At 44.4% G+C, this 27,343-nt stretch overlaps 2 protein-coding genes and 1 long non-coding RNA gene across 3 annotated transcripts; 2 read left to right on the top strand and 1 right to left on the bottom strand.

The window, feature by feature from the left end:
* Nucleotides 1-213: 213 nt before the first annotated feature.
* Nucleotides 214-1,632, bottom strand: LOC309495543 (putative inhibitor of apoptosis; the record flags this gene model as incomplete). Its single annotated transcript, XM_082165325.1, has 1 exon — nucleotides 214-1,632. The coding sequence occupies one exon, from the start codon at nucleotides 1,630-1,632 to the stop codon at nucleotides 214-216; it is 1,419 nt and encodes a 472-aa protein (XP_082021451.1).
* An 11,608-nt stretch (nucleotides 1,633-13,240) lies between these two features.
* Nucleotides 13,241-14,659, top strand: LOC309495542 (putative inhibitor of apoptosis; the record flags this gene model as incomplete). The annotated part of the gene is made up of 1 exon (XM_082165324.1): nucleotides 13,241-14,659. The coding sequence occupies one exon, from the start codon at nucleotides 13,241-13,243 to the stop codon at nucleotides 14,657-14,659; it is 1,419 nt and encodes a 472-aa protein (XP_082021450.1).
* Nucleotides 14,660-18,642: 3,983 nt separating this feature from the next.
* On the top strand, nucleotides 18,643-26,335 carry LOC309493621. The gene is made up of 3 exons (XR_014204022.1): nucleotides 18,643-18,795; nucleotides 25,748-25,866; nucleotides 26,125-26,335. It is a non-coding gene; the product is annotated as an uncharacterized lncRNA (long non-coding RNA).
* The last annotated feature ends 1,008 nt before the right edge of the window (nucleotides 26,336-27,343 follow it).

Genomic DNA, 27,343 nt, shown 5'->3' with positions numbered 1-27,343 from the left:
CGATATGGATATCATGTTTTAATTTTAACTCAATACGCTAAAGGTCTATGAACTTTAACAATAGTCGGTAAAATTAACTTAAAAATGAAATACATCCTAACTACTTTCTAAATGTTTGTAAATCCAAAAACTGTTTGTTACTGGATCGAGTGAAAATAATAAACTTCTCCTTTGTTTTTATGCATCAAGTTAAATCCAAATGATTGGAAAACTTTATGATAGGAAAGTACGGACAGCTCCTTTGACCAAGCCTCTACATATGGGACACTTGCGCAGAGAAGACGCACATTCTTTGCACACAACTAGGTGACCACAGGGCATGAAGACAATGTTCACTTCCTTATCCATGCAAACTTTGCATGTGCGCTCCTCTTGAAGTCTTCTTAACTGTTCCTCCATAGGCAAGTCTGAAAGATCTTGACTGGGTGATGCAGCTTCATTTGTCTGGGGCATCAGTTCTCTCAGCAGACAGACATCATTCTTCTTGATCCAGTTGCGGAAGACCTCTGCCGCTGCATTTCCTTTCGACAGGACTAACTCAATGAGCTGCCCTGTCTGCTGCTTGACTGTAGTGCAGTTACGAATAATGTCATACTCTTTCTGTGAGATGACGTTCTCCTCTAGAAGATGGTCCATTAAGCTCTGCACACTTTTTAGGCGCTGTGACACGGCAAGATGATGTTTCTTAAGAAAAGTAAGAAACTTACTTTCTCGCGCCTCCTCTCTCTTCTCATCTTCTGCACTTAGTAAATCACACACCAACACTTGAACGGTTTTGTAATTTTCTCCACTTGCGAGAATTTTGCTCTGAACGGTTTGCTTCACCAGGCCACGCTCAAATCCCATCTCTAAAGCAGACTTCACCGCAGGATTGTTCATCATCACTGCATCTTCTCCAGCACCCAGGTGTGCAGCAGAGTCTCCATTAGTCAATAGCTGCTCAAACACAAAAGGAAATCTTGCTTGAATCTGACGAACAAACTCTTGGCCCTTTTCTTGCAACAGGTATTCACATCTTGGAAACCACTTGGCATGTTCTACCCATGGATCATCACCAGACTCCCAACATCTGAGTCCACCATCGCAACGAAAGCACTTCACGTCATCATTACGACCAACATAGTAAAAACCAGCCTTAGCCAATTGGTCTGGTCGAACAGTTATTCTTGAGGGCCAGTTGACAAATGTGAGCGACCTTTCCTCACACTGTTGCATTGCCGATCCATTGGAAAGGCTAGATAAAGGTACATTATCTGCACGGTCACCTCGAACGAAGCGGCAGTTGGGGTAATGCCTCTGGTGCTCTGATACTGCCCGATCTCCCGGTTCCCAGTTGCTAAGCTGGCCTCCACAACTGAAGCAAGCCACTCTGTCGCCCTGACCAAGGTAGTAGAAACCACTTTTGGCAAGCTCGGCTGGAGATACTGGTGCAAGACGCCAATTTTGAAAGGTGTCAAGGCGTTCCTGTTCCCGACGCATGCCAGGATTCTGACAAGCCGGAGGGCGCTGGTGAGACATATCTTGGTGAGACATATCCAGGTTTAAGTAACCCACCCGCTCCTCCGTTTGGCCTGAAACGGATGCCGTGGTGGTCGATGTTACGGGTGTTGCAGGGGTGGAAAGCTGTAGCATGGCTACGTTGCGAAGCGGGGAAAAGGCACTTTTGATGAAGGCTCTGGATGAAGACATAAAAATGGGACCACAGGGCGTGTCCACTCAAGCCCTTCTCTCTGCTGGACTAGTGTCTAGTCGTCCATGACAGAACACATCATCTTATTAAAAAATGTAATGGGAACAAAGAACAAGAACAAAATCGAATTTTGTTCAACACCATGTCCTTTCTTATGTTCTGTACACAGCGGGCAAATTAGTTGTATCATTTGATATGATACAACTGTATTGCCGCCTCAGGAATACGGTAATTAAAATGCAGAAAACAAATATTTAATCTTTTAAATCATGTATTATTTTTAATTATTCTAAATATTATTATTATTATAATACTATTTTTATGAGCTCAGACATTTTTTAACCCTCTGGGGACCAAGGTGTTTTTGGAGCCCTTGAGATGTTCTGACATGCCTTGAAATTTGTGCTTTTTTCAGTTATTTATAAACATGTTAATGGCAAAGGTGTAAAATCACTCTATATAGCACAAACAGGGCTACCAAAATATGCGAGCAATGTGTATGTAGATGTTTGTATTTTTAAGAGAATAATGTTTATGCGTGGTTATTGGAAAAAATAAAAATGAAAGTGGCTGAATTAAGACCACAAAACACATATTAAATATGTGTCCACAAGACTTTTGTCTAATTGATGTTGTACCTTTGAGTACTGGCTTCAAAATTATGTGAAAATAGTCTTGCTTTATCGTTCACAAAAAAAAATACATTGATTTAAATGGTGTAAAACAGGTTTTGCTTGGAAAGCCAATATGCGAGGGGGGCGTGAAGGAGTAGTTTACACCTGGGATGTCCCACCCACTCTGCATAATGACTCTGAATAGCCATTCATTCAAGGTGTGACACTGACTGAGCCACAATGCAAGGACAATGTATTTAGAAGAATACTTATATTGACCATTTAAGATTTCGCTTACATCTATCTTGTAAATATGTTTAGCTATTTTATTAAAAATGTTACAATTACAACAATAATTACAATTTCAACAATATTTCAAGTGTACTCTTTCTTTGTAAAAAAAAAAAAGAAAGAAAAAAAAGATTATAGGCCTACATTTTATCATATGTATTCATTAGTTTGAATATAGCCAACAATGGAACATCTAACATCTTAGTCTATGACTTTATTTTTGACAAAAATAGTGTGACTAACGCCTGACTAACGTTGTTTTATTGAAATATCAGGGCATATAAATGTTAATTTACGTTGCTTATACAAATACATTTTATTTCAACATATTCCAGTCGATTTTACTCATCTCAGTAGGCTATAGCAAAGCAGTTTATTCTTTCACACACAGACGCGCGATTCATATTTAGGCTAAACACTCTTTACAAATATGTACCCTTCATTCATCTCACAGAAACGCGAGTCATATTATAGAAATGCGATTCATCTTTTTGCGGTTTACATAGGCCTACACTAACGTTATTCCATAACGTTATTCCACACTTGAGAAAAGAAAACAGCCTACCTCACTCCTCAGCGCGATCTGCTGCTCATATCAGGAGATATTTCTCCTCATCAGCACTGTGGAAACTTTTCTCCATAAAGGCTATAATGTCTCACTCGCGACGCGCTTTGTTTACAGCTGATGTGGGCGTTTCACAGATCTGAAATGGTTCTCGGAATTTGCATTTGAAAAGCACGCGCTCTCCGGGGAGTGGTCACATTACTGTGAATCATCTCGTAATGAGGTCGACTGGAGTCGCTCTCTTTGTATACAGATTACAGAAACTAAGAATATTTGTTTTTTATATGTCACCGGTGCAGGCCGGGGCGGACTCGGATGACCAGCCGCCCCTGACTCCAGACACCACCGTGAGGAGCCAACACCACAGGCACGCAACAGATGGACAAAAGAGGAAGCAGGTAATTTGGTTCAAAGGTAACAATCTTTATTGAATAATAATCAACTTGAAGAAAGAATGAGCAACTCCTGTCTTCTCGAGCTATTGGACCGGAGTAGCCGCTGAAACGATTTTCCACTGTCTTCGGGGCACAATGGAACGATAGTGGCTAGGAAGGCTTACTCCACGGCGTTGCTGCACGTCTGCAGGACTCAAACGATAAGTAACAAGTAATGTTTACTTCTTCAACAGCAGATTCTCTTAACAGGACGTGAAAGGGGAATGGTGACTTTAAAACTCACTTCACAGCGTTGCTGCACATCTGCAGGACTCAGGCGGTAGGTAACAGGTAAGATTTCTTCTCTTAACAGCAGGTTCTCTTAACAGGACGTGAGAGGGGAATTGTGACTTTAAAACTCACTTCACAGCGTTGCTGCACATCTGCAGGACTCAGGCGGTAGGTAACAGGTAAGGTTTCTTCTCTTAACAGCAGATTCTCTTAACAGGTCGTGAGAGGGAAATTGTGACTTTAAAACTCACTTCACAGCGTTGCTGCACATCTGCAGGACTCAGGCGGTAGGTCACAGGTAAGGTTTCTTCTCTTAACAGCAGATTCTCTTAACAGGTCGTGAGAGGGAAATTGTGACTTTAAAACTCACTTCACAGCGTTGCTGCGCATCTGCAGGACTCAGGCGGTAGGTAACAGGTAAGGTTTCTTCTCTTAACAGCAGATTCTCTTAACAGGTCGTGAGAGGGAAATTGTGACTTTAAAACTCACTTCACAGCGTTGCTGCACATCGGCAGGACTCAGGCGGTAGGTAACAGGTAAGGTTTCTTCTCTTAACAGCAGATTCTCTTAACAGGTCGTGAGAGGGAAATTGTGACTTTAAAACTCACTTCACAGCGTTGCTGCACATCTGCAGGACTCAGGCGGTAGGTCACAGGTAAGGTTTCTTCTCTTAACAGCAGATTCTCTTAACAGGACGTGAGAGGGAAATTGTGACTTTAAAACTCACTTCACAGCGTTGCTGCGCATCTGCAGGACTCAGGCGGTAGGTAACAGGTAAGGTTTCTTCTCTGGCTCCATCACTAAGTATAACGGTTCAGACTTTTCCACAGCCATACGGTTCTTCACGAGACTTGTAATTTCAGAGAGAGAGAGGGTTAACCGGAGCCTTCAATAAGGGATTACTTCACAACAATACTCAGTGGAAGAGAGGATAATACAAAGCATTACTTCACCAGTTCAGTTGCATCGTTCTGAATTTTGGATGAGGACAAGTAGATCATTTCACAAGAATGAAAGCAGGCGTTGGGAGACTCTTCTCAGCATAGCACACAGCACTCGTGTCCACTACAAATCCACAGCATTAATTCAGCGTGCATCAGGTAAGGCAAACAACTGCAAATCACTCACACACAGTAGGGCTGATCAGAAAAACTCGCTTCGTCCATGCATTTCAATGGGAATATTCAACTCTCCATTCTCTCCAGCGCATCTGAAACAGATGTCCTCCTCAATAGTAAGTTTCACATTCACAGTCTTTGCTTCAAGCTTTACATTTAATTCAACGATGTAATTTAATTCACTTATCTTTCTCTTTTCCTCTTCCAGCGCAGATCCAAGCCACAATTCAATCCAGTAATCTTCCACAAGCAGCTCCAAACGACAGACTCAAATGGCAGTTCCTCACTTACACGAATTTCCAGGATGACAGCGTCCAATGTAAGCGTCCAAACCGGCGATCTTCTACCCCAAAACACAACGACAGAGACCCAGCCAAACAACTGATCAACTGAACACCGATTGACCTTTACCAGTTCCAACCTTCGCACTAACTCGACTCTGAATGGCTCTTTTATCCTCCTCTTGTGAAGCGGAAAGCCTGTACAAACACCGCTCCTCTCTCTCCCTCCCACCTGTCGTGCATCAGCTGTAATTAGTTTGCGCAATATCTCCGCTACACCCGGAACCGGAGTGAGGTGTTACACCAAAATAACTCCCCTCGGGGACATAGAAAGAGAAAAGAAAGGTTCCGCTTTTCCCAGCATTTTGTCACCCGTGACATCCCCCCTTGCCAATCGGTTCTAGTCCCTGGAACCGGTCTTCTCTAATGCCATTCGCCATATCTCTCAGGCGGCTGTCCTTGGTTGTCCCGCTGGGACCGTCGGGGTGGCGTGGGTGAAGCCGCTCGGGCCTCCGCTTCGGGATTCCCTGGGACTATTGCCCACCCTACCATGGGCACATTGGAAGCAAGCGGCGCACTTTGTATTTCAGCCGCTGGCTGTGGATAGTTCGGACATGGACGGAGCAAATTTCGATGAAGCACTCGTATAGGTCCCGGTTTTCCCTCAGGCCGTACCGAATAGACTGGAGCATCAGGCCCCTGCCGGTGCTCCACCACATATGGTGTCGATTCCCAACGATCATGGAGCTTTCCTTTCCCTGGACGTCGGTTGTCCCTTACCAGCACTCGCTCTCCAGGCAGTAAAGGGGCTTCTCTGGCAGTTCGATCATACAGTCGCTTGTTCTTAGCTGCTGCAGCACTCAAATGGTCTGAAACTCGCTTGTAGGCATTTAGTAGTTGTTGATGGTGTCGATTTACCCAGTCCGTTGTGTTGTACTCTCCTTCGGTGGCCTCGGTGCCCAGAAGCAAGTCTACAGGTAGACGTAGATGACGCCCAAACATGAGGTAAGAAGGGGCATACCCGGTGATGCTGTGCACGCTATTATTATAGGCTTGTAGTAACGTAGGGAGGCTCTCGGCCCACTGACACTGCTGCTCACTCTCCAACGTTCCCAACAGCCCTAACAGGGTCTGATTGAATCTTTCGCATCCCCCGTTACCTTGGGGATGATACGAAGTTGTGTGTGTCTTTCGACAACCATAGAGCTGGCTCAGCTCCTGTATGACTCGGGACTCGAAGTTTGGACCTTGGTCCGAATGGAGGGTCTCTGGACAGCCGAACGGCTGTATTACCGTTCTCCAAAGGGCATTGGCCGTAGTCACTGCCGTCTGGTCTACCGTGGGGACGGCCCAAGCGTACTTGGTGAACAGATCCGTCATTACCAGGATGTTTTGATATCGATCTACGGGTCTCCCTAGAGTCAGGAAATCAATCCCTATGATGTGCAGAGGTGCCTTCGGCCGAAAGGGAACCAGTGGGGCTCGAGGTTCCTTCCGGAGTTTGAACAGCGTGCACCGTGGACAACTCTGAACAAACTCTTCAACTTTCTTCTCCATCCTTGACCAGTAGAAATACCTCCTCAACAGTGACAAAGTCTTTTCTTGGCCTTGATGGCCAGCATGGGTGTGATAGGCATTCAACAGCTCTTGGACTTGGTCCTCTGGAACCACCACTTGATACCTGGTTTCCTGAGTTTTTGGATCTCGCAGTGAACGGCAAATTACCCCTCCTCTGATCCGCAGTCTCTTCCACTGTTTCAGGAGCTGTTGTACTCCCACTGTCTGAGCCTGCCTTTCCCCAGCTCGCAGCCTGAATCCTCGCCTGAGATGCGAGGCGACCTGACACAGGTCTTCGTCTCCTTGCTGTAACCTGCTCCACCGTCCGGGGTCCCATCCCCAACTGGACGGAATATCCCCCTGGGTCCCGGGAGCTTCCACGACCGCCACCAACAATTCATCCTCTTGACCAGGGGCATCGAGGTGCGGTTGACCGTTTCTCTGAATGGCTGGGAGTCTGGACAATGCATCAGCATTCGCGTTTTCTCTGCCAGGTCGATACTTGAGCCGATAGTCATAATTAGCAAGCTGAGCCACCCACCGCTGCTCCACTGCTCCCAACTTGGCAGTCTGTAAATGAACTAGAGGATTGTTGTCCGTGATCACAGTCACCTTAGCTCCCCACAGGTAGTCTTTGAATTTCTCAGCCATGGCCCATTTCATGGCTAGCAACTCTATCTTGAAGGAACTGTAGTTTGCTGCGTTCCGCTCTGCAGGATGTAAACTTCTACTGGCATAAGCGATTACCTTCTCCACTCCTTGTTGCTCTTGGGCTAATACCGCCCCCAATCCTGCATTGCTGGCATCGGTATACAGGAGAAACGGCTGAGTGAAGTCTGCATAGGCCAGGATAGGGGCCCCCAAAAGTTCCTGCTTCAGATTTTGGAAGGCCGTTTCACATGCTGCGTCCCATTGCACTGTCGTTGAGCCTTTGCCACGGGAACGTCCAGTACCAGCAAGAAGTTGGTTCAATGGCTTAGCAAGCCCAGAGAATCCTTTAATAAATCGTCGATAATATCCTACGAAACCTAGGAAGGACCGCACTTGTCTCACCGTTCGTGGGGGCTCCCAGCCTTGGACTGCTGCAACTTTCTCTGGATCAGGGGATATACCGGCAGCGCTGACTCGATGTCCCAGGAACTGTACCTCTTTGCGAAACAACTGGCATTTTTCTGGTCTCAATTTTAGCCCATATTTCTCCATGGCCCGGAAGGCATTCTCTAAGTGATGCAGGTGAGTTTGAAAGTCAGGGGAGAAAACGATTACATCGTCCAAATAGACCAGCGTGGATTCAACTAGTTGCCCTCCCAGGCATCGCTGCATAAGTCGCTGGAAGGTCGCGGGAGCGTTGCACAACCCGAACGGCATCCGGTCCCACTCGAATAGCCCGAACGGTGTGGTGAAGGCAGTCTTCTCTCTATCGCGGTCATCCATCTGTACTTGCCAGTATCCGCTGGCCAAATCCAAGGTCGAATACCATGCTGCTTGAGTCAAACTCGTGAGTGAATCTTCGATTCGCGGCAACGGGAATGCATCTTTCTTGGTCACACTATTGAGCTTGCGGTAGTCGACACAAAATCTCCAGGCTCCAGTTTTCTTCTGTACTAGGACAATCGGGGCTGCCCATGGACTACTACTCTCTCGAACGATCCCTCCATCTAGCATCCCTTTTAGCAGAGCGCGGACTTCAGTGTAGAGAGTGGGGGGCACCGGACGGTACCGCTCCCGACTAGGTGTTGCTTCTCCGGTGGGTATTTGGTGCTTAATCACTCCTGTACAACCATAGTCTTCCTCATGGGTTGAGAACACATGTTTCCACCTCTTCAGGAGCTCCTGGAGCTGTAACACTTGTCCTTCTTCCAGGTCCTCACCCTTCAAAGACTCCCCCATCAAATGGGTCGGCATTTCCCCTCTCACAGGGCCTGTACTGGCCTCCACTGGACGGACGGCAACTTCTACTACCGCAGGGCTCACCTGCCTGAAACAGACATCTTGTTGCTCTTGGACTTGGACAGGACGGACAGATGAAACTCGGACCAGCCGTTGGTGTCGACGAAGGAGTACTGGGTAGGGATGGGCATTTCGCACCTTCACTGAAACTCGCCCTCGTCGTATGACCGCTAGCCCATGGGCTACTTCGATGGGTTGACAATCTTCATGAGGCTCTACCAGGACACAGTTACCTGACTCACGGGGTCCAGCCGGCACTCGGACCCAAAGAACAGCCTCACTCCGGGCTGGAACAGACAGAGCATACCGGCAGATGACTCGACCGATATCTTCCCGCTCTTGCACCTGACTGGCCGCATGGACTCTTTGACAATCGGCCAGGATCCGGTCCCAGTCCTGCCTTGCTGCCAACGGAGATGTTCGGGTCGGTCGACCGTTAAACAGGTCTTCCCAACAATCCAGAATGACATTCATCCCTAGCAGTGCTCGATGGAGACCCAAGCAATGGTCTCGAACAATGACAACACCTTTCTGGTGGACAGGAACCCCTCGAACCAGAAAGTCTACCACGATGTACCCAGTATAAGGAATATCCAATCCATTCGCTCCACGTAATGTGAGTCTTGAAGTTTCCGTCCTGTGAAGCCGATGATCCGCGAATAGCTCCAGAGCCAGACTTTCTGAAAACAATGTGACCTGAGAACCTGTATCGACCAGACAATTAATCTTCATTCCATTAACTTGAACTTCTACGGTGGGACAACGCCCAACCCAGTCGTCTCTCATCACAGGAACAGAACAAGGGTCTCTTGAAGGGGTCCCGGCCACTTGACCCACAGTGACCGGTGGGACTAAAAACCCCCTTGAGAGCTTCGACGACGGTCGCACTGGCGGCTGATGTGTCCCGGATTTCCACAATTGATACAGATGGGTCGACCCTGATGATCCCACTGAAACCGGGGGCCCGTCGGACGCGGAGGGCGGCGTACAGGTCTTGGCCCCTCCTCTGAATATGATCTTCCTCGCACCATCGGTCCACCTTCGACTCGACCTCGATGAAGCTCACCCAAAAGGCTCCGAGACAACTCTGCCATCTGTCCCTTAACATCCTCCAGTAATTCTGTCCTCAATTTCTGCTTCCACTCACTTGACTCAACAGGCGCGGCCACTGTGGCGCTGCTGGCCGCCACACGAACCGGTGTCCGAGTCGTCACTCCCTGATCTGACTCCAACGCCAAGGCCTCTTGTCGAAGAGCCTCAAAAGACATAGTGGGGTCTCGTCGAAGCTGGAGCCGTATGCCCTGGCGCACCGGTCCTTCACGCAGCCCCAAAACAAACTGGTCTCTCAATAAGCCCTCTCCTTCTCCCAGTCCATGATCTTGTCGACCTTTCAGCCGGCCAAACTGCTCTCGCAGTTTCAGGGAGTATGCTCGCAGAGTCTGCTGAGGCCCCTGCTGACAGTTAAAGAACTGGGCACGAAGGATGGCTACCGGGGTAGAATCTCCATATACTCCAGACAAGAAATCAAAGATATTCTTCACAGTGGCCCGCGTAGCTTCTGATGCAGCAAGAACTTCCCTTTTGGCTTCTCCTTCTAACGATCCTAGCACAAACTGTACCTTTTGCGATGCGCTCAGTCCTTGTAATCCAGCCAGATATTCCGTCTGCGCCTTCCAGTCCTGAAAACTCAGCTCCGATCCTGGTCCTCCATAGCGTTGTGCCCAAGGGGCTCCCATCATAATGGGCATTACTTGCGAGCAAACTGGTGGGACCTCTTCGTCCACCATCGCGTACCTGTGGCCGCTACAACTCACGGTGGCAATCCTGCCGACTTACGCCAACTTGTGTCACCGGTGCAGGCCGGGGCGGACTCGGATGACCAGCCGCCCCTGACTCCAGACACCACCGTGAGGAGCCAACACCACAGGCACGCAACAGATGGACAAAAGAGGAAGCAGGTAATTTGGTTCAAAGGTAACAATCTTTATTGAATAATAATCAACTTGAAGAAAGAATGAGCAACTCCTGTCTTCTCGAGCTATTGGACCGGAGTAGCCGCTGAAACGATTTTCCACTGTCTTCGGGGCACAATGGAACGATAGTGGCTAGGAAGGCTTACTCCACGGCGTTGCTGCACGTCTGCAGGACTCAAACGATAAGTAACAAGTAATGTTTACTTCTTCAACAGCAGATTCTCTTAACAGGACGTGAAAGGGGAATGGTGACTTTAAAACTCACTTCACAGCGTTGCTGCACATCTGCAGGACTCAGGCGGTAGGTAACAGGTAAGATTTCTTCTCTTAACAGCAGGTTCTCTTAACAGGACGTGAGAGGGGAATTGTGACTTTAAAACTCACTTCACAGCGTTGCTGCACATCTGCAGGACTCAGGCGGTAGGTAACAGGTAAGGTTTCTTCTCTTAACAGCAGATTCTCTTAACAGGTCGTGAGAGGGAAATTGTGACTTTAAAACTCACTTCACAGCGTTGCTGCACATCTGCAGGACTCAGGCGGTAGGTCACAGGTAAGGTTTCTTCTCTTAACAGCAGATTCTCTTAACAGGTCGTGAGAGGGAAATTGTGACTTTAAAACTCACTTCACAGCGTTGCTGCGCATCTGCAGGACTCAGGCGGTAGGTAACAGGTAAGGTTTCTTCTCTTAACAGCAGATTCTCTTAACAGGTCGTGAGAGGGAAATTGTGACTTTAAAACTCACTTCACAGCGTTGCTGCACATCGGCAGGACTCAGGCGGTAGGTAACAGGTAAGGTTTCTTCTCTTAACAGCAGATTCTCTTAACAGGTCGTGAGAGGGAAATTGTGACTTTAAAACTCACTTCACAGCGTTGCTGCACATCTGCAGGACTCAGGCGGTAGGTCACAGGTAAGGTTTCTTCTCTTAACAGCAGATTCTCTTAACAGGACGTGAGAGGGAAATTGTGACTTTAAAACTCACTTCACAGCGTTGCTGCGCATCTGCAGGACTCAGGCGGTAGGTAACAGGTAAGGTTTCTTCTCTGGCTCCATCACTAAGTATAACGGTTCAGACTTTTCCACAGCCATACGGTTCTTCACGAGACTTGTAATTTCAGAGAGAGAGAGGGTTAACCGGAGCCTTCAATAAGGGATTACTTCACAACAATACTCAGTGGAAGAGAGGATAATACAAAGCATTACTTCACCAGTTCAGTTGCATCGTTCTGAATTTTGGATGAGGACAAGTAGATCATTTCACAAGAATGAAAGCAGGCGTTGGGAGACTCTTCTCAGCATAGCACACAGCACTCGTGTCCACTACAAATCCACAGCATTAATTCAGCGTGCATCAGGTAAGGCAAACAACTGCAAATCACTCACACACAGTAGGGCTGATCAGAAAAACTCGCTTCGTCCATGCATTTCAATGGGAATATTCAACTCTCCATTCTCTCCAGCGCATCTGAAACAGATGTCCTCCTCAATAGTAAGTTTCACATTCACAGTCTTTGCTTCAAGCTTTACATTTAATTCAACGATGTAATTTAATTCACTTATCTTTCTCTTTTCCTCTTCCAGCGCAGATCCAAGCCACAATTCAATCCAGTAATCTTCCACAAGCAGCTCCAAACGACAGACTCAAATGGCAGTTCCTCACTTACACGAATTTCCAGGATGACAGCGTCCAATGTAAGCGTCCAAACCGGCGATCTTCTACCCCAAAACACAACGACAGAGACCCAGCCAAACAACTGATCAACTGAACACCGATTGACCTTTACCAGTTCCAACCTTCGCACTAACTCGACTCTGAATGGCTCTTTTATCCTCCTCTTGTGAAGCGGAAAGCCTGTACAAACACCGCTCCTCTCTCTCCCTCCCACCTGTCGTGCATCAGCTGTAATTAGTTTGCGCAATATCTCCGCTACACCCGGAACCGGAGTGAGGTGTTACACCAAAATAACTCCCCTCGGGGACATAGAAAGAGAAAAGAAAGGTTCCGCTTTTCCCAGCATTTTGTCACCCGTGACATATATAAATGACTTCATTTAAAAGCTGCGATCTCAAGCTTTATGCCCGTGGGTCTGTTTGCCTGTTTGACTGAATTTTCGCGGAGTTATAGATAATTTTCGAACGCGTTTCAAACGGGAGTTTACTGACAGAGAGAAGGCAGAAATCGCATCATGTTAATTTTTCTTTATTTGTCAAAAAGCAAAACACTTTATTTTTATTGTGAGTATACAGAAAAAAAATAGAAACTGAACAGGATCGATTGATGTATTACACGAAAATGAAAGATCAAAATTAACAGAGCATTTAGTGTTTATTTTCATTGCTAAAAAAAAAAAACGAGCAAAACGCGCGGGCGCGTTTTTGGTCCCCAGAGGGTTAATAAGATGATGTGTTCTGTCATGGACGACTAGACACTAGTCCAGCAGAGAGAAGGGCTTGAGTGGACACGCCCTGTGGTCCCATTTTTATGTCTTCATCCAGAGCCTTCATCAAAAGTGCCTTTTCCCCGCTTCGCAACGTAGCCATGCTACAGCTTTCCACCCCTGCAACACCCGTAACATCGACCACCACGGCATCCGTTTCAGGCCAAACGGAGGAGCGGGTGGGTTACTTAAACCTGGATATGTCTCACCAAGATATGTCTCACCAGCGCCCTCCGGCTTGTCAGAATCCTGGCATGCGTCGGGAACAGGAACGCCTTGACACCTTTCAAAATTGGCGTCTTGCACCAGTATCTCCAGCCGAGCTTGCCAAAAGTGGTTTCTACTACCTTGGTCAGGGCGACAGAGTGGCTTGCTTCAGTTGTGGAGGCCAGCTTAGCAACTGGGAACCGGGAGATCGGGCAGTATCAGAGCACCAGAGGCATTACCCCAACTGCCGCTTCGTTCGAGGTGACCGTGCAGATAATGTACCTTTATCTAGCCTTTCCAATGGATCGGCAATGCAACAGTGTGAGGAAAGGTCGCTCACATTTGTCAACTGGCCCTCAAGAATAACTGTTCGACCAGACCAATTGGCTAAGGCTGGTTTTTACTATGTTGGTCGTAATGATGACGTGAAGTGCTTTCGTTGCGATGGTGGACTCAGATGTTGGGAGTCTGGTGATGATCCATGGGTAGAACATGCCAAGTGGTTTCCAAGATGTGAATACCTGTTGCAAGAAAAGGGCCAAGAGTTTGTTCGTCAGATTCAAGCAAGATTTCCTTTTGTGTTTGAGCAGCTATTGACTAATGGAGACTCTGCTGCACACCTGGGTGCTGGAGAAGATGCAGTGATGATGAACAATCCTGCGGTGAAGTCTGCTTTAGAGATGGGATTTGAGCGTGGCCTGGTGAAGCAAACCGTTCAGAGCAAAATTCTCGCAAGTGGAGAAAATTACAAAACCGTTCAAGTGTTGGTGTGTGATTTACTAAGTGCAGAAGATGAGAAGAGAGAGGAGGCGCGAGAAAGTAAGTTTCTTACTTTTCTTAAGAAACATCATCTTGCCGTGTCACAGCGCCTAAAAAGTGTGCAGAGCTTAATGGACCATCTTCTAGAGGAGAACGTCATCTCACAGAAAGAGTATGACATTATTCGTAACTGCACTACAGTCAAGCAGCAGACAGGGCAGCTCATTGAGTTAGTCCTGTCGAAAGGAAATGCAGCGGCAGAGGTCTTCCGCAACTGGATCAAGAAGAATGATGTCTGTCTGCTGAGAGAACTGATGCCCCAGACAAATGAAGCTGCATCACCCAGTCAAGATCTTTCAGACTTGCCTATGGAGGAACAGTTAAGAAGACTTCAAGAGGAGCGCACATGCAAAGTTTGCATGGATAAGGAAGTGAACATTGTCTTCATGCCCTGTGGTCACCTAGTTGTGTGCAAAGAATGTGCGTCTTCTCTGCGCAAGTGTCCCATATGTAGAGGCTTGGTCAAAGGAGCTGTCCGTACTTTCCTATCATAAAGTTTTCCAATCATTTGGATTTAACTTGATGCATAAAAACAAAGGAGAAGTTTATTATTTTCACTCGATCCAGTAACAAACAGTTTTTGGATTTACAAACATTTAGAAAGTAGTTAGGATGTATTTCATTTTTAAGTTAATTTTACCGACTATTGTTAAAGTTCATAGACCTTTAGCGTATTGAGTTAAAATTAAAACATGATATCCATATCGCATCATTACCGAATTCAGGGGTGTTTAATAACTTCAATAGCACCAGCTGATTTAAGTTTTTCTTCAAACAAAAGTCATTTTCTACATGTGATCCTTGTCTTTGTTTCGCGGCATTTTTAAAACATAGAACCAGAGAACAGAGAACCTTGTGCGGCATATCGGCATAAAGGGTTAAAATATACATTTTAGCACTGGATCTAGCGATCCAATTCATGTGAAGACTGTCGTATATGAACAAAGAGATATATAACAAATATGATATCCGGGGGAAAGTGTAAAGAAAACGCCATACAAAACATTACAATCACACCCGACAATACGATAAGTGTTACGCTAGCGATGTTAAACAGTTTCAAAACAGGATGTTTTAGAAGAAATGCAAACAAAATCTTTTAAACAAAGTCTTGTTTCAGAGTCGCTATGCTCCGGTGAAAACTATGTGAACTTTGATGATGCCGAGAACAATAGCGCAGTTAAACATGCGGTTCAGTATAAACAAGAATCCAACTCCAATGCGACTGTGCTTGTTTCACATATAACTATTGATTGTTAGATATAATAGTTAGATGATTTATCTAACCATTGAAATTTACGATATGTTAAAACATTTCGGCATTATGCAGAATAAAAAGAAGACCATAAAAAGAAGAACAATTATTAAGACACAACGTCTGTTTTCTGGACCGGGCCTAAAAGACAGATGCCTAAAAGTATTGGTGGGGCCAGAATAAAAAAAAATGAATCAACCCTCCCTTCACGTAAAAATACCACGTATCAACCGTAATTCATTAGCTTAACTGTTTTTTATTGACACACAAATGTGTAATAATAACAAAATAAGTGTAATAGTTAGACGAGTTTGAAGTGTAATACTCATCTTTGACGTCGATGTTTCGTAGACATAGCAGAAAGATTCACTCTCATACTAAACACTCTCGTGTAGAAGGACCTATAATGTATAGGATACATTCCTATATGAACATGTTTTGACCACACTCTGAGACTATGTTCTTTTTGCAAACTGTACAAAAACAAGATCAATTCAAAAGCTAAAACTGATCACTATAGTGGCTTTTCTGTATTTGTTTTAAATGGCTCATGATGATGAAGAATTAGAATTAGAATTTACTTTTGTGCAATTTTATCAGCAGGTTTTACCAAAGTGTGAAACTTTTGTTTAACAGCCTCAAGCTTTGATGAATATGCCTCTCTCAGTGCAATAGTTTAAGTGTAAAACAGTTTGTGTGATTCGTAGTTAGAGGGAAAGACTATCATTTAAATTATTAATGGCCATTTGGCTCTCAAAGAAAAGTCTTCACCTAAAACACATACAACATGAGAAACAGTGTCGTCTGCTATCTGAACAAGATGACTAAATCTAGCGGAGTAATAAAACCATCATTTGGAAACTTTTCTTAGCGATTTGGTCTTTTGAATCTTACATGGACATTCCTGTATAAAGATGATGTTTTAAAGTTAGTCCATAGGGTGTGGAACTTTGCATCACTATGGTGTGACAAAATACAGCCACAGATACACCCAAAGATACTAAGTAGGAGAATATCTAACTGTAGATTGCGAACATTGCATTATCTGTTTATTTGGGGTCAGATGTTGGGGTCAGATTGTGCCGGATGTTAGTAGGTATTAGTTAATAACAAACAAAAAGCTTTAAATCGACATAATATTAATAAAATATGGTATAATTACAGTTTGAAAATTTTTATTTACAAAGTTGTGCGTTGTGAGTGAGATGAATTAGAGATTAGAGAAATCTAACATTGCGTGGTTGCACTATGCCTGAAACCATCAACATCTAAACTAAACATTATCATGGTTTAGTTGTATTTCAAATCACTGTTTTTTCTTTTTTCTTAAAAATGATCTTGTTTAATCGTGTATTCAGTCCATATTTATCAGGTTGATATATAGAAATAAGCAAAAAGAACAAGTTAATGGCCTTGTGCCAGACTTTGTGACACTTAACTTTTTATTCTAACTTTAAAAACTGTAATACAGTATTTGATTTTTACACACGCAGTGTTTTCGCCAACTGACCTACCCCTGAAGTTATGACTTCTGAAGGCCTCTCATGTGCAGATTCGCTCGGTTGAAAAATGGTATGTTGTCATTTAACTCATTAAACATTAACTCTTTATTGTGATGCCCCCCAACAGATATTTTATTCTAATATTACTTATTCTAACCCTACCAGTCCACTAATACTCTACTAACACTAATGAGAGTTTACTTTACACACTCTGACTCTCACAAGCGAGTTAGTGGGCATGCAGGTGCAACACTACTATAGTCAACAACCAAATTATGACTTAAAACCGTTTTAAGTATTACATTAAAAAGGCGTAATTGACAAAAATTGTAAATTATGACAAGTCGAAATTATGACTTAAAAAGTCGAAATTAAAATTATGACTATGCGTCATAATTATGAGATGATGACATACTAAATAGACATACTAAATAGATAAAGTAAATATTCCATAGTGAAATTTTCTGAATTCAATATAATTGTATTTTGTGAAAATGATTCAGTACTGAAACAGCATTTATGAGTTTTTACATATCTTCTGCTTGTTTCTGCAGTTCGTGTAGGCCTCTAAGACTATAAATGATTATTGATGAACTTGAATAACTTGAATTTTGTTGGCAATATATAAAAAAATTGTCTTCCCATACCGGGAGTCGAACCCGGGCAGCCTGGATGAAAATGTGAAAATACTGCCCCCGGCACATTTGAAAGGCCGCACTGCACGGTAAATTATTATGCAGGATCAAAGTTATGCAGGAGAAGGAATCCTCGTCGCCAAAAAGCAGAAATTTAATTGATCGGGATGTAAATAAATATCGGGATAGCTTTTCCCAGGTGGAAAGAGCTAATGAAGGAGAAAGACTTTGAAAGGGAAGTTGCCTGCTTTCTTCTCGACAGGTAAGTCAAAGTTACGGTCTAAATGACAAGCTTTTTTTCATTGCTTGGCCGTGTAAATCATTATATAGGCAGCATAACGGTAGAACATGTATAGTTAAACTCGATGATGTGCTATTGGAAGACATGTTGTCATAGCTTCTTGGCACATTTACCAAAGTTGCAAAAAGCGAGTAGATGGGAGAAATCCTTTTGGGAGGACTCCAAAATTGAGGAGGTCAAAGGGCATGCTTTCTGCTATAGCTCTCCCCAAAGTCTGTTCATGCGACCACCATCAACAAATGCTAACATTTGAAACTTCTACATATATTTTGAGTAGATAACCGATAGTATATTCTCAGTAAAGGGTTTCACCTTGTGTGTTTCCGCACTGATTAAGGGTAGTTCGGGAGATACAAGTAAAAATGATCTTATAGATCATAGCTACCAGTAAGATTAAATATTCGCTCAAGACCAACTTTACTTATCACACATTGCATCTCTGAAATCGTGTGGTGATTTTCCAAATGATACAACTTAGTCTAAATAAGAGCAACGTGAAGTCCTCGGATTTCTTAAAAACATTGTGACAAACATGTTGTATGGACAAAAGATCTATGATCTAAGCACAGTTTTTCAACAATCTAAAGTTTTTGAACAGATGCTGTTTAGTAACAATAATACCCAAGTCTTCTAAGAAGATAAATAGAAGATATGGTTTTAATAAAACTTTAAAGATTTGATTTAAACTTTTAAGGTTATGCTTTTAAATGAATTTAGTATAAACTCTGGATGCTCTGAAATGCAGACTAGATTTACTGCGACATTGTCCCCCCCCCCCCGAGACTCATCTGGTATGTCGCCCTATATCCTGAAGCTTCAGTTCACACTGTAGTTTATCACCGGGAGGGTCTGGGGCTGTTATAGGACAACTTAAACTATTTGCTTTTTTGGATTGTTTTTATCATTGCATAAAGAACTACTTCGCCTCTCTGGAAATGTAAGGTATTTTTATTTAGCTAAAACTTTGTTTACATTTTATTAAATTATTTATTTTATTTCATTTTTAAAAAATGTAGTTTTCTGTGATGGTGTACATGATCGAAGTATCATGTGTGTACATGTTTAGGGTGTACATGATCGAATATGCAGTTACGGTACAAAAATCATTATGTTAGAGAGAACCACTCTGTGATTTTATATTATAAACAATTAATTTATATACTTTTAAAGAATAGAATGTTTTTCAACTTCAGTTAGTCTGATAATAGGAATCCCCTTTCTCACCTCAGGAATGTAAGGTGTTTTTATTTATATACTTAATTATTTAGCTAAAACTTTGTTTACATTTTAGTAGTATATGTTATTATTTATTGGTTATATGAATATATATATATTAATAATAATTTAATTTAAAATAGAAATTAGTTTATTTTTTAGAACCGTGTGTGTGCACAAAATGATATTAAATGATTTACTTATTTCATTTTTTGAAAATGTAGTTCCCTTTCGAAAGGGAACTCTACACTACGTCAGAATGACGCTATGGGGAACGCCTCAGGCGTGACAGGTGTCTGAAATAAATATCAACTCACGTCAATCATGTTGACCGGCGACAGCCCGTGAATCATCAGCTTGATTGATTAACACGCGACCTGGATGTATAAAGGGGAGCCTTGCACACATGACAACATCTTTTCGTCTTCAGGGACTGTTTGTCTGTTTTGAGAATATCGCTGAAGCGCGCGGGAGAGCCTCTTGTGCAAACTGTGAGCGTTTTTCATTTAAAGATGCTCCGCTCTCGTCGGACCCTTTTCTCGAGGGAGGAGGGTTCAGCATCTGAGCCCCTTGGTGCGCGCGATATGTGAAACAATACTGTTTGGGTACGAGGCGTTCACAGTCAGTTCCTGAGGGTGCTGGCAGTGTTCATTAAGAAATATCTCGGCGCGCGTGAAAAAAAAAAAACAAAAAATCCGTGCGCTGTCGGATGTTTCAACCTCGCACCTGTTGACTTTCTTCTCGAGGGATGAAAGCCAAATATATTTTAACGGCTCGTTTCTCGCGCTTGCCGAGGCAGTGTGTAGATTACGAGAACGTATACATGTTAAAACAGTATTGTCTGGTGATTATGGCTGCATTTAATTCTATGAATTAAAATTATGGAATATTATCTGACTTTTAAGAAGTTAGATATTTAGTAATTCAGCCTATCATCCAGATCGCGTTATCCAGTGTTTTTGGCTGCATTTTAATTGAGGAATTAAAATGAGCAGTGAACAAAAAGAGCAGGTGTAATTCTGGTCTTTTTGTAAAATATGAAATTAACATATTTCTGTTTCTTTTCAGACCACGTCTCCTTTTTTAGAGTCTGGGGCAAAATGTTGTGGGTAAGAGTAAATCTAAAGATTTCTTCGATGGTCAGGTAGTAGGTCTTATCAGGCCTCCTTGACCAGACAGTCCCCATTTTGCAACCGGACAGTGCTTGGGCCTCCCTGAGGTGAGCTCCCAGGAATTGACTGTCAAGGAGTAATGTGGTTATCAGGTTATAGGCCTCACTAGGCCTTCCTGAATATGAGCTTCCACATACTATGGTTGAATGAGCTCCCACATATTATGGTTATCAGGTCATAGGCCTCACTAGGCCTTCCTGAATATGAGCTCCCACATACTGTGGTTATCAAGTTATAGGCCTCTCCAGGCCTTCTTGAATATAGCTCCCATATAATGTGGTTATCAGGTCATAGGCCTCCCTAGGCCTTCCTGAAAATGAGCTCCCACATACTGTGGTTGAATATGAGCTCCCACATTCTGTGGTTATCAAGTTATAGGCCTCACCAGGCCTTCTTGAATATGAGCTCCCACATATTGTGGTTATCAGGTCATAGGCCTCACTAGGCCTTCCTGAGTATGAGCTCCCACATACTGTGGTTGAATGAGCTCCCACATATTGTGGTTATCAAGTTATAGGCCTCACCAGGCCTTCTTGAATATGAGCTCCCTCATACTGTGGTTATCGGGTTATAGGCCTCACTAGGCCTTCCTGAGTATGAGCTCCCACATACTGTGGTTATCAGGTCAGAGGCCTCACCAGGCCTTCCTGAATATGAGCTCCCACATACTGTGGTTGAATATGAGCTCCCACATTCTGTGGTTATCAAGTTATAGGCCTCACCAGGCCTTCTTGAATATGAGCTCCCACATATTGTGGTTATCAGGTCATAGGCCTCACTAGGCCTTCCTGAGTATGAGCTCCCACATACTGTGGTTGAATGAGCTCCCACATACTGTGGTTATCAAGTTATAGGCCTCACCAGGCCTTCTTGAATATGAGCTCCCTCATACTATGGTTATCGGGTCATAGGCCTCACTAGGCCTTCCTGAGTATGAGCTCCCACATACTGTGGTTATCAGGTCAGAGGCCTCACCAGGCCTTCCTGAATATGAGCTCCCACATACTGTGGTTGAATATGAGCTCCCACATTCTGTGGTTATCAGGTCAGAGGCCTCACCAGGCCTTCCTGTATATGAGCCCACATACTGTGGTTATCAGGTCAGAGGCCTCACTAGGCCTTCCTGAGTATGAGCTCCCACATACTGTGGTTGAATATGAGCTCCCACATACTGTAGTCGCCAGGGTATAGGCCTCACCAGACCTTCCTGGTTATGAGCTTCCACATGTCAGGTTACAGGCCTCACCGGCCTTCCTGAATGTGAGTTCCCACATACTGTGGTCACCAGGTTACAGGCCTCACCGGCCTTCCTGAATATGAGCTCCCACACACGGTGGTCGCCAGGTTACAGGCCTCGCCAGGCCTTCCTGGTTATGAGCTCCCACATACTGTGGTCGCCAGGTTACAGGCCTCACCGGCCTTCCTGGTGATGGGCTTCTACATGTCAGGTTACAGGCCTCACCTGGCCTTCCTGAATGTGAGCTTCCACATACTGTGGCCGCCAGGTGACAGGCCTCACCCGGCCTTCCTGAGTATGAGCTCCCACACACCGTGGTCGCAGGTCTTCCTAGTTATGAGCTTCCTCATGTCAGGTTATAGGCCTCATCCGGCCTTCTTGAATGTGAGTTCCCACTTACTGTGGTCACCAGGTTTCAGGCCTCATAGGCCTTCCTGAGTATGAGCTCCCACATACTGTGGTCACCAGGTTACAGGCCTCACAGGCCTTCCTGAGTATGAGCTCCCACATACTGTGGTCGCCAGGTTTCAGGCCTCACAGGCCTTCCTGAGTGTTAAGCTCCCACATTCAGTGGTCACCAGGCTTCAGGCTTCCTAAAGGCCTTCCTGGTTATGAGTTTTCACATGTCAGGTTACAGGCCTCTCCAGGCCTTCCTGAATGTGAACTCCCACGCACTGTGGTCGCTAGGGTTTAGGCCTCACTGGTTGTGAGCTTCCACATGTCAGGTTGCAGGCCTCATCAGGCCTTCCTGAATGTGAGCTCCCACGCATTGTGTCCATCAGGTTATAGGCCTCATCTGGCCTTCCTGATCATGGGTTCCCACATGCTGTGGTTGCCAGGTTACAGGCCTCACCGGCCTTCCTGAGTACGAGCTCCCACATGCTGTGGTCGCCAGGTTAGAGGCCTCACCAGGCCTTCCTGGATTCGGACTGGTAAGTACATGCACTTTCGTTTCGTTTACTTTCTAAAATCCATATTTATGGTAAGGGTAATGCGCTTCCGCTTCATTCCCTTTTTTACGTGGCTCAGACTCCGGTTCTTCACCTCGAGTCCCACTCTAAATGCGTCTTGTTGTCACTATGTTTTACGACAGACGCCTCCCTTTTAAGCTATCTCCCACATTCTGTGGTTACAGGCCTTGTTAGGCCTTTCTGAAGGTAGCCCCACATTGTGTGGCTGTCAGGTTACAGGCCTCTCCGGCCTTCCTGTAAACGAGCTCCCACTTACTGTGGTCGCCAGGTTTTAGGCCTCACAGGCCTTCCTAAGTATGAGCTCCCACATATTGTGGTCGCCAGGTTAGAGGCCTCACCAGGCCTTCCTGGATTCAGACTGGCATAAGTACACGCACTTTCGTTTCGTGTACTTTCTTGAATCCATATTTATGGTAAGGGTAATGCGCTTCTGCTTCATTCCCTTTTTTACGTGGCTCAGACTCTGGTTCTTCACCTCGAGTCCCACTCTAAATGCATCTTGTTGTCACTATGTTTTACGACAGACGCATCCCTTTTAAGCTATCTCCCACATTCTGTGGTTACAGGCCTTGTTAGGCCTTTCTGAAGGTAGCCCCACATTGTGTGGCTGTCAGGTTACAGGCCTCTCCGGCCTTCCTGTAAACGAGCTCCCACTTACTGTGGTCGCCAGGTTTTAGGCCTCACAGGCCTTCCTGAGTATGAGCTCCCACATACTGTGGTCGTCAGGTTATAGGCCTCACTAGGCCTTCCTGAATATAGAGTGATGAAGTACATGCAGCCTTTTACTTCATCTATTTTTCTTAGACCTATGCTTATGGTAAGTCACACGACTAACGTCCTGTGTACTTTCTAAAATCCATTTTTATGGTAAGGGTCATGCGCTGTACGCTTCGGTCCCTTCCTATGTGGTTCAGACCCTGGTCTTTCACCTCGGGTCCCACTCTAGATGCGTCCTGTCGTCACGTATATTACGACAGATGCCTTTCTCTAGCTAACTTCCACATTCTGATGAGCTCCCACACACTGTGGTCACCGCGTTACAGGCCTCTCCGGCCTTCCCGAGTATGAGCTCCCACATGCTGTGGTCGTCAGGTTACAGGCCTGACCGGCCTTCCTGATATGAGCTCCCACCTACTGTGGTAGCCAGGTTTTCAGGCCTCACCAGGCCTTCCTGGATTCGGAATGGCTAAGCACACACACTTTCGTGTCGTGTACTTTCTAAAATTCATATTTATGGTAAGGGTTATGCGCTGTCCGCTTCATTCCCTTTTTTACGTGGCTCAGACTCCGGTTCTTCACCTTGGGTCCCACTCTAGATGCGTCTTCTGTCGCAATGTCTTACGACAGGCGCCTCCCTTTCAAGCTATCTCCCACATTATGTGGTTACAGGTAGGCCTTTCTGAAGCAGTGACTGTCAGGTGACAGGCCTCTCCGGCTTTCCTGAATATGAGCTCCCACATGTTGTGGTCGCCAGGTTACAGGCCTCACCGGCCTTCCTGATATGAGCTCCCACATGCTGTGGTCGCCAGGTCAGAGGCCTCACCGGCCTTCCTGAAGGTAAGCTCCCTTTAGGCCCTCACAGGCCTCCTCAGTGTTTTTGAAACACAAGCACTGGGTAGATCCATGGATCGAGTAGAGAAACTCCCCTCGCTGGCAAGGGTTGTAAAGCACTATACTGAGTCATACTCTCCAGGATGTCCCGTCTCTGAGATCCGGGCTGAGTGGTTCACTGCCTACTTCGCAGTCCCTCGGGTTGGATGCCTTCCTAAGGCAAGTGTCCAGAGGCTCTGTCTCCGGACAGACAGGAAGTGGCCAGACTGTAGTGTCTTATGTAGTGACACCAGGTCAGGCCTGCCTGGTGGTATTTCAGGTGGCATGTTCCCCTGAATAGTGACTGGCTGGGGTTCCCTCGGGTCCCCTAGCCACATTCCCTAGAAGGGACCCTTTCTAGTTTTTGAATTGTGGTCCTAGGCCTTTGAGCTGGCCCAGGTAGACCTCCCCTTAAAACTGTGAGGTTTTCTGTGGTATCCTTTAGCTTGGGCGATGACCGTAGGGAATGCTGTCACTGACAGCCCAGACCTGAGGGCATGCACTCCCCTTAGCATGGTGGCGTTGGTATATCGTTCCCCATAGCGTCATTCTGACGTAGTGTAGAGTTCCCTTTCGAAAGGGAACGTCTCAGGTTACGACTGTAACCTATGTTCCCTGAGAACAGGGAACGAGACACTACGTCTTCCTGCCATGCCTCGGGGCCTGCCTGCAACAGTCCCTTCAGACGGTAGGATGTTGTCATGTGTGCAAGGCTCCCCTTTATACATCCAGGTCGCGTGTTAATCAATCAAGCTGATGATTCACGGGCTGTCGCCGGTCAACATGATTGACGTGAGTTGATATTTATTTCAGACACCTGTCACGCCTGAGGCGTTCCCCATAGCGTCATTCTGACGTAGTGTCTCGTTCCCTGTTCTCAGGGAACATAGGTTACAGTCGTAACCTGAGACGTTTTCTGTGTTTAGGTGTACATCATTATAGCTATGGAAAGCCATACAAATTGAAACCCCCGCATGGACAAAAAATGCTGATTGAATCTTTTCATATAAATGAGATATAAGATGACTAAGTACAGTTTTTCAACAATCTAAAGTTTTTGAACAGACATTGTTTAATAACAATTATACTTTAGGTCACCGTAAAACAAAATCATTACAGTAATCTTCTAAAAGATAAATAGAAGATATGAATGTATTGAAACTTTAAATATTTGATTTAAACTTTTAAGGTTATGCTTTTAAATGAGAGAGAGAGAGAACCACTCTGTGATTTTATATTATTTATATACTTTTAAAGAATAGAATGTGTTATTGGAAGATGGATTTTATTTTTTATTTATTTTTGTTTATCTAAAACAATTGGTTTCAGTAGATATTTTTATAACCATTTCATTTATATACTTATAAAGAACAGAATGTTTTTTTCAACTTTAGTTGGTGTGAGATACACTTCACAGTTTCACTGTTACCTATGGAATGTGGAGGAGCAGAAGGAGGGGGATGTCAGAAAGCAGAGGACGCGCGCATAGACACACAGACACGCGCGCGGCTCCTTTACTGCTTTGACACACATACATAGATGCGTGCTCCCTATGTTTTGAGGCAGTGTGAGGTCATTCAGGAATGACTATATGAATTCAGTAAAAACAAGTTGTGTAAAACAATATTGTGAACCCATTCATAAACTTGTTTAACTCTCTAAACATTTAACTGATTGTAATTTTGTGACATTGTTTAATCACAGTGCCTTGATGCTCTCTGGAATACGATGTGCTCTGGCTTTTACTTTGAGAAGCATTCTGATCTGTGAGTTAGAGCCCCGCTGGTGTAAAGAGAGGCCAGAGGGCCCTGATTTCTAAACACGTAAGATGATTTTTTATTTCCGTGAACCCGTTTCATACATTGCATTTTTTGTGGACATTGATGTGTTAAGAGCTTATTCAACTCTCTAAAATAAAGTAAGATGATTTTTATTCTTTTGATTATCTAAAGCTGAATTATTGGTTTCAGTAGATTTTTATATTTTAAAAAGAACTGAATGTTTTTCAACTTTAGCAAGATATTTTATTTTATATTATTGTGTGAAATATAAAACATTATTATCACTTTCACCGTGCTCAGGAATGTGGATGGGGGATCCTGTTTCAGATGTCAGAGCTCACAGAAAGAGGAGGCGCGCATAGATGCAGGCACACGCGCCCCTGATGACACGTGCGCGCACCACTCTGAGTGCTCTGGTGAGGCGTTCAGGAAACACAGTGTTTTTTGTTTTACCACTTTTAATCATTTAAAAACATTATTACAACTTTTAATAGTGTATTCAATTTAAAACATTTTTAAAAAGATATCTTTTAAACTTTAAAGGATTATACTTTGAAATAAATTCAGCACCTGATATCTTGATCGCTGAGTCAGAGACCAACAAGACTTAGGCTACAAACATGTAAGGTGATTTTTTATTCTTTTGTTTATCTAAAACTAAAACTATTGGTTTTAGTAAGCTTTTAAAAGAACAGAATATTTTCAACCTTATAGTTAAATTGCTTTAGATTATATAATTTATGTTATACACTTTTAAAAAGAACTTTAGCATTATTATATAATTTATATTATATAAAGGATGTTTTACATATGAATGTGAAATAACTAAATGTTTTTTCAACCTTTAATTGTTTTAGATTATATAAAGGATAGAATGTTTTACATATGAATGTGAAATAACTAAATGTTTTTTCAACCTTTAATTGTTTTAGGTTATATAAATTATAGAATGTTTTATATATAAAATGTGAAATAACTGAATGTCACATATATGAAATAACTGCAGGCACAGGCACAAGCCATATAACCACACACGCACACACATAACTGGGACAAAGTTCAAACAACCGGCAAAACTATGATTTAGTACTAGCTAGGTCATAGTTCAAAACTAACTGTCAAAAACCATGATCGATAGGCCAAAGGTTAATCCCATGACCTCATAAAGGAAGTTCAACCCATCAATCATAAAGGTCACCGGAAGTTCAACCTGTCAAAAGGTCAAAGGTCAAAGTCATTAATCATTTTGACACATGGTGTCCTATACATACTACTGAGGTCCCCTGATAGGACCATGGAGGCCGCGCCGCCATGGTCTCCTGAACTGTCTGGTCCGCCCTGTAGCCCTGAACTGCCAGGTCCGCCTGGTCCCCCTGAAGGGTCGTCTCCTCCGCCCTGGCCTCCTGAAGGGTCATCTCCTCCGCCCTGGCCTCCTGAAGGGTTGTCTCCTCCACCCTGGCCTCCTGAAGGGTCGTCTCCTCCCTGGTTGCCTGCACTGCCTGCTCCGCCCTGGTCGCCT

The sequence above is a fragment of the Leuciscus leuciscus genome, assembly GCF_965113295.1.
Source record: "Leuciscus leuciscus genome assembly, chromosome: 3".
In the NCBI taxonomy this organism is placed as follows: domain Eukaryota; kingdom Metazoa; phylum Chordata; class Actinopteri; order Cypriniformes; family Leuciscidae; genus Leuciscus; species Leuciscus leuciscus.
This window is presented reverse-complemented; position numbering and strand designations above follow the sequence as displayed.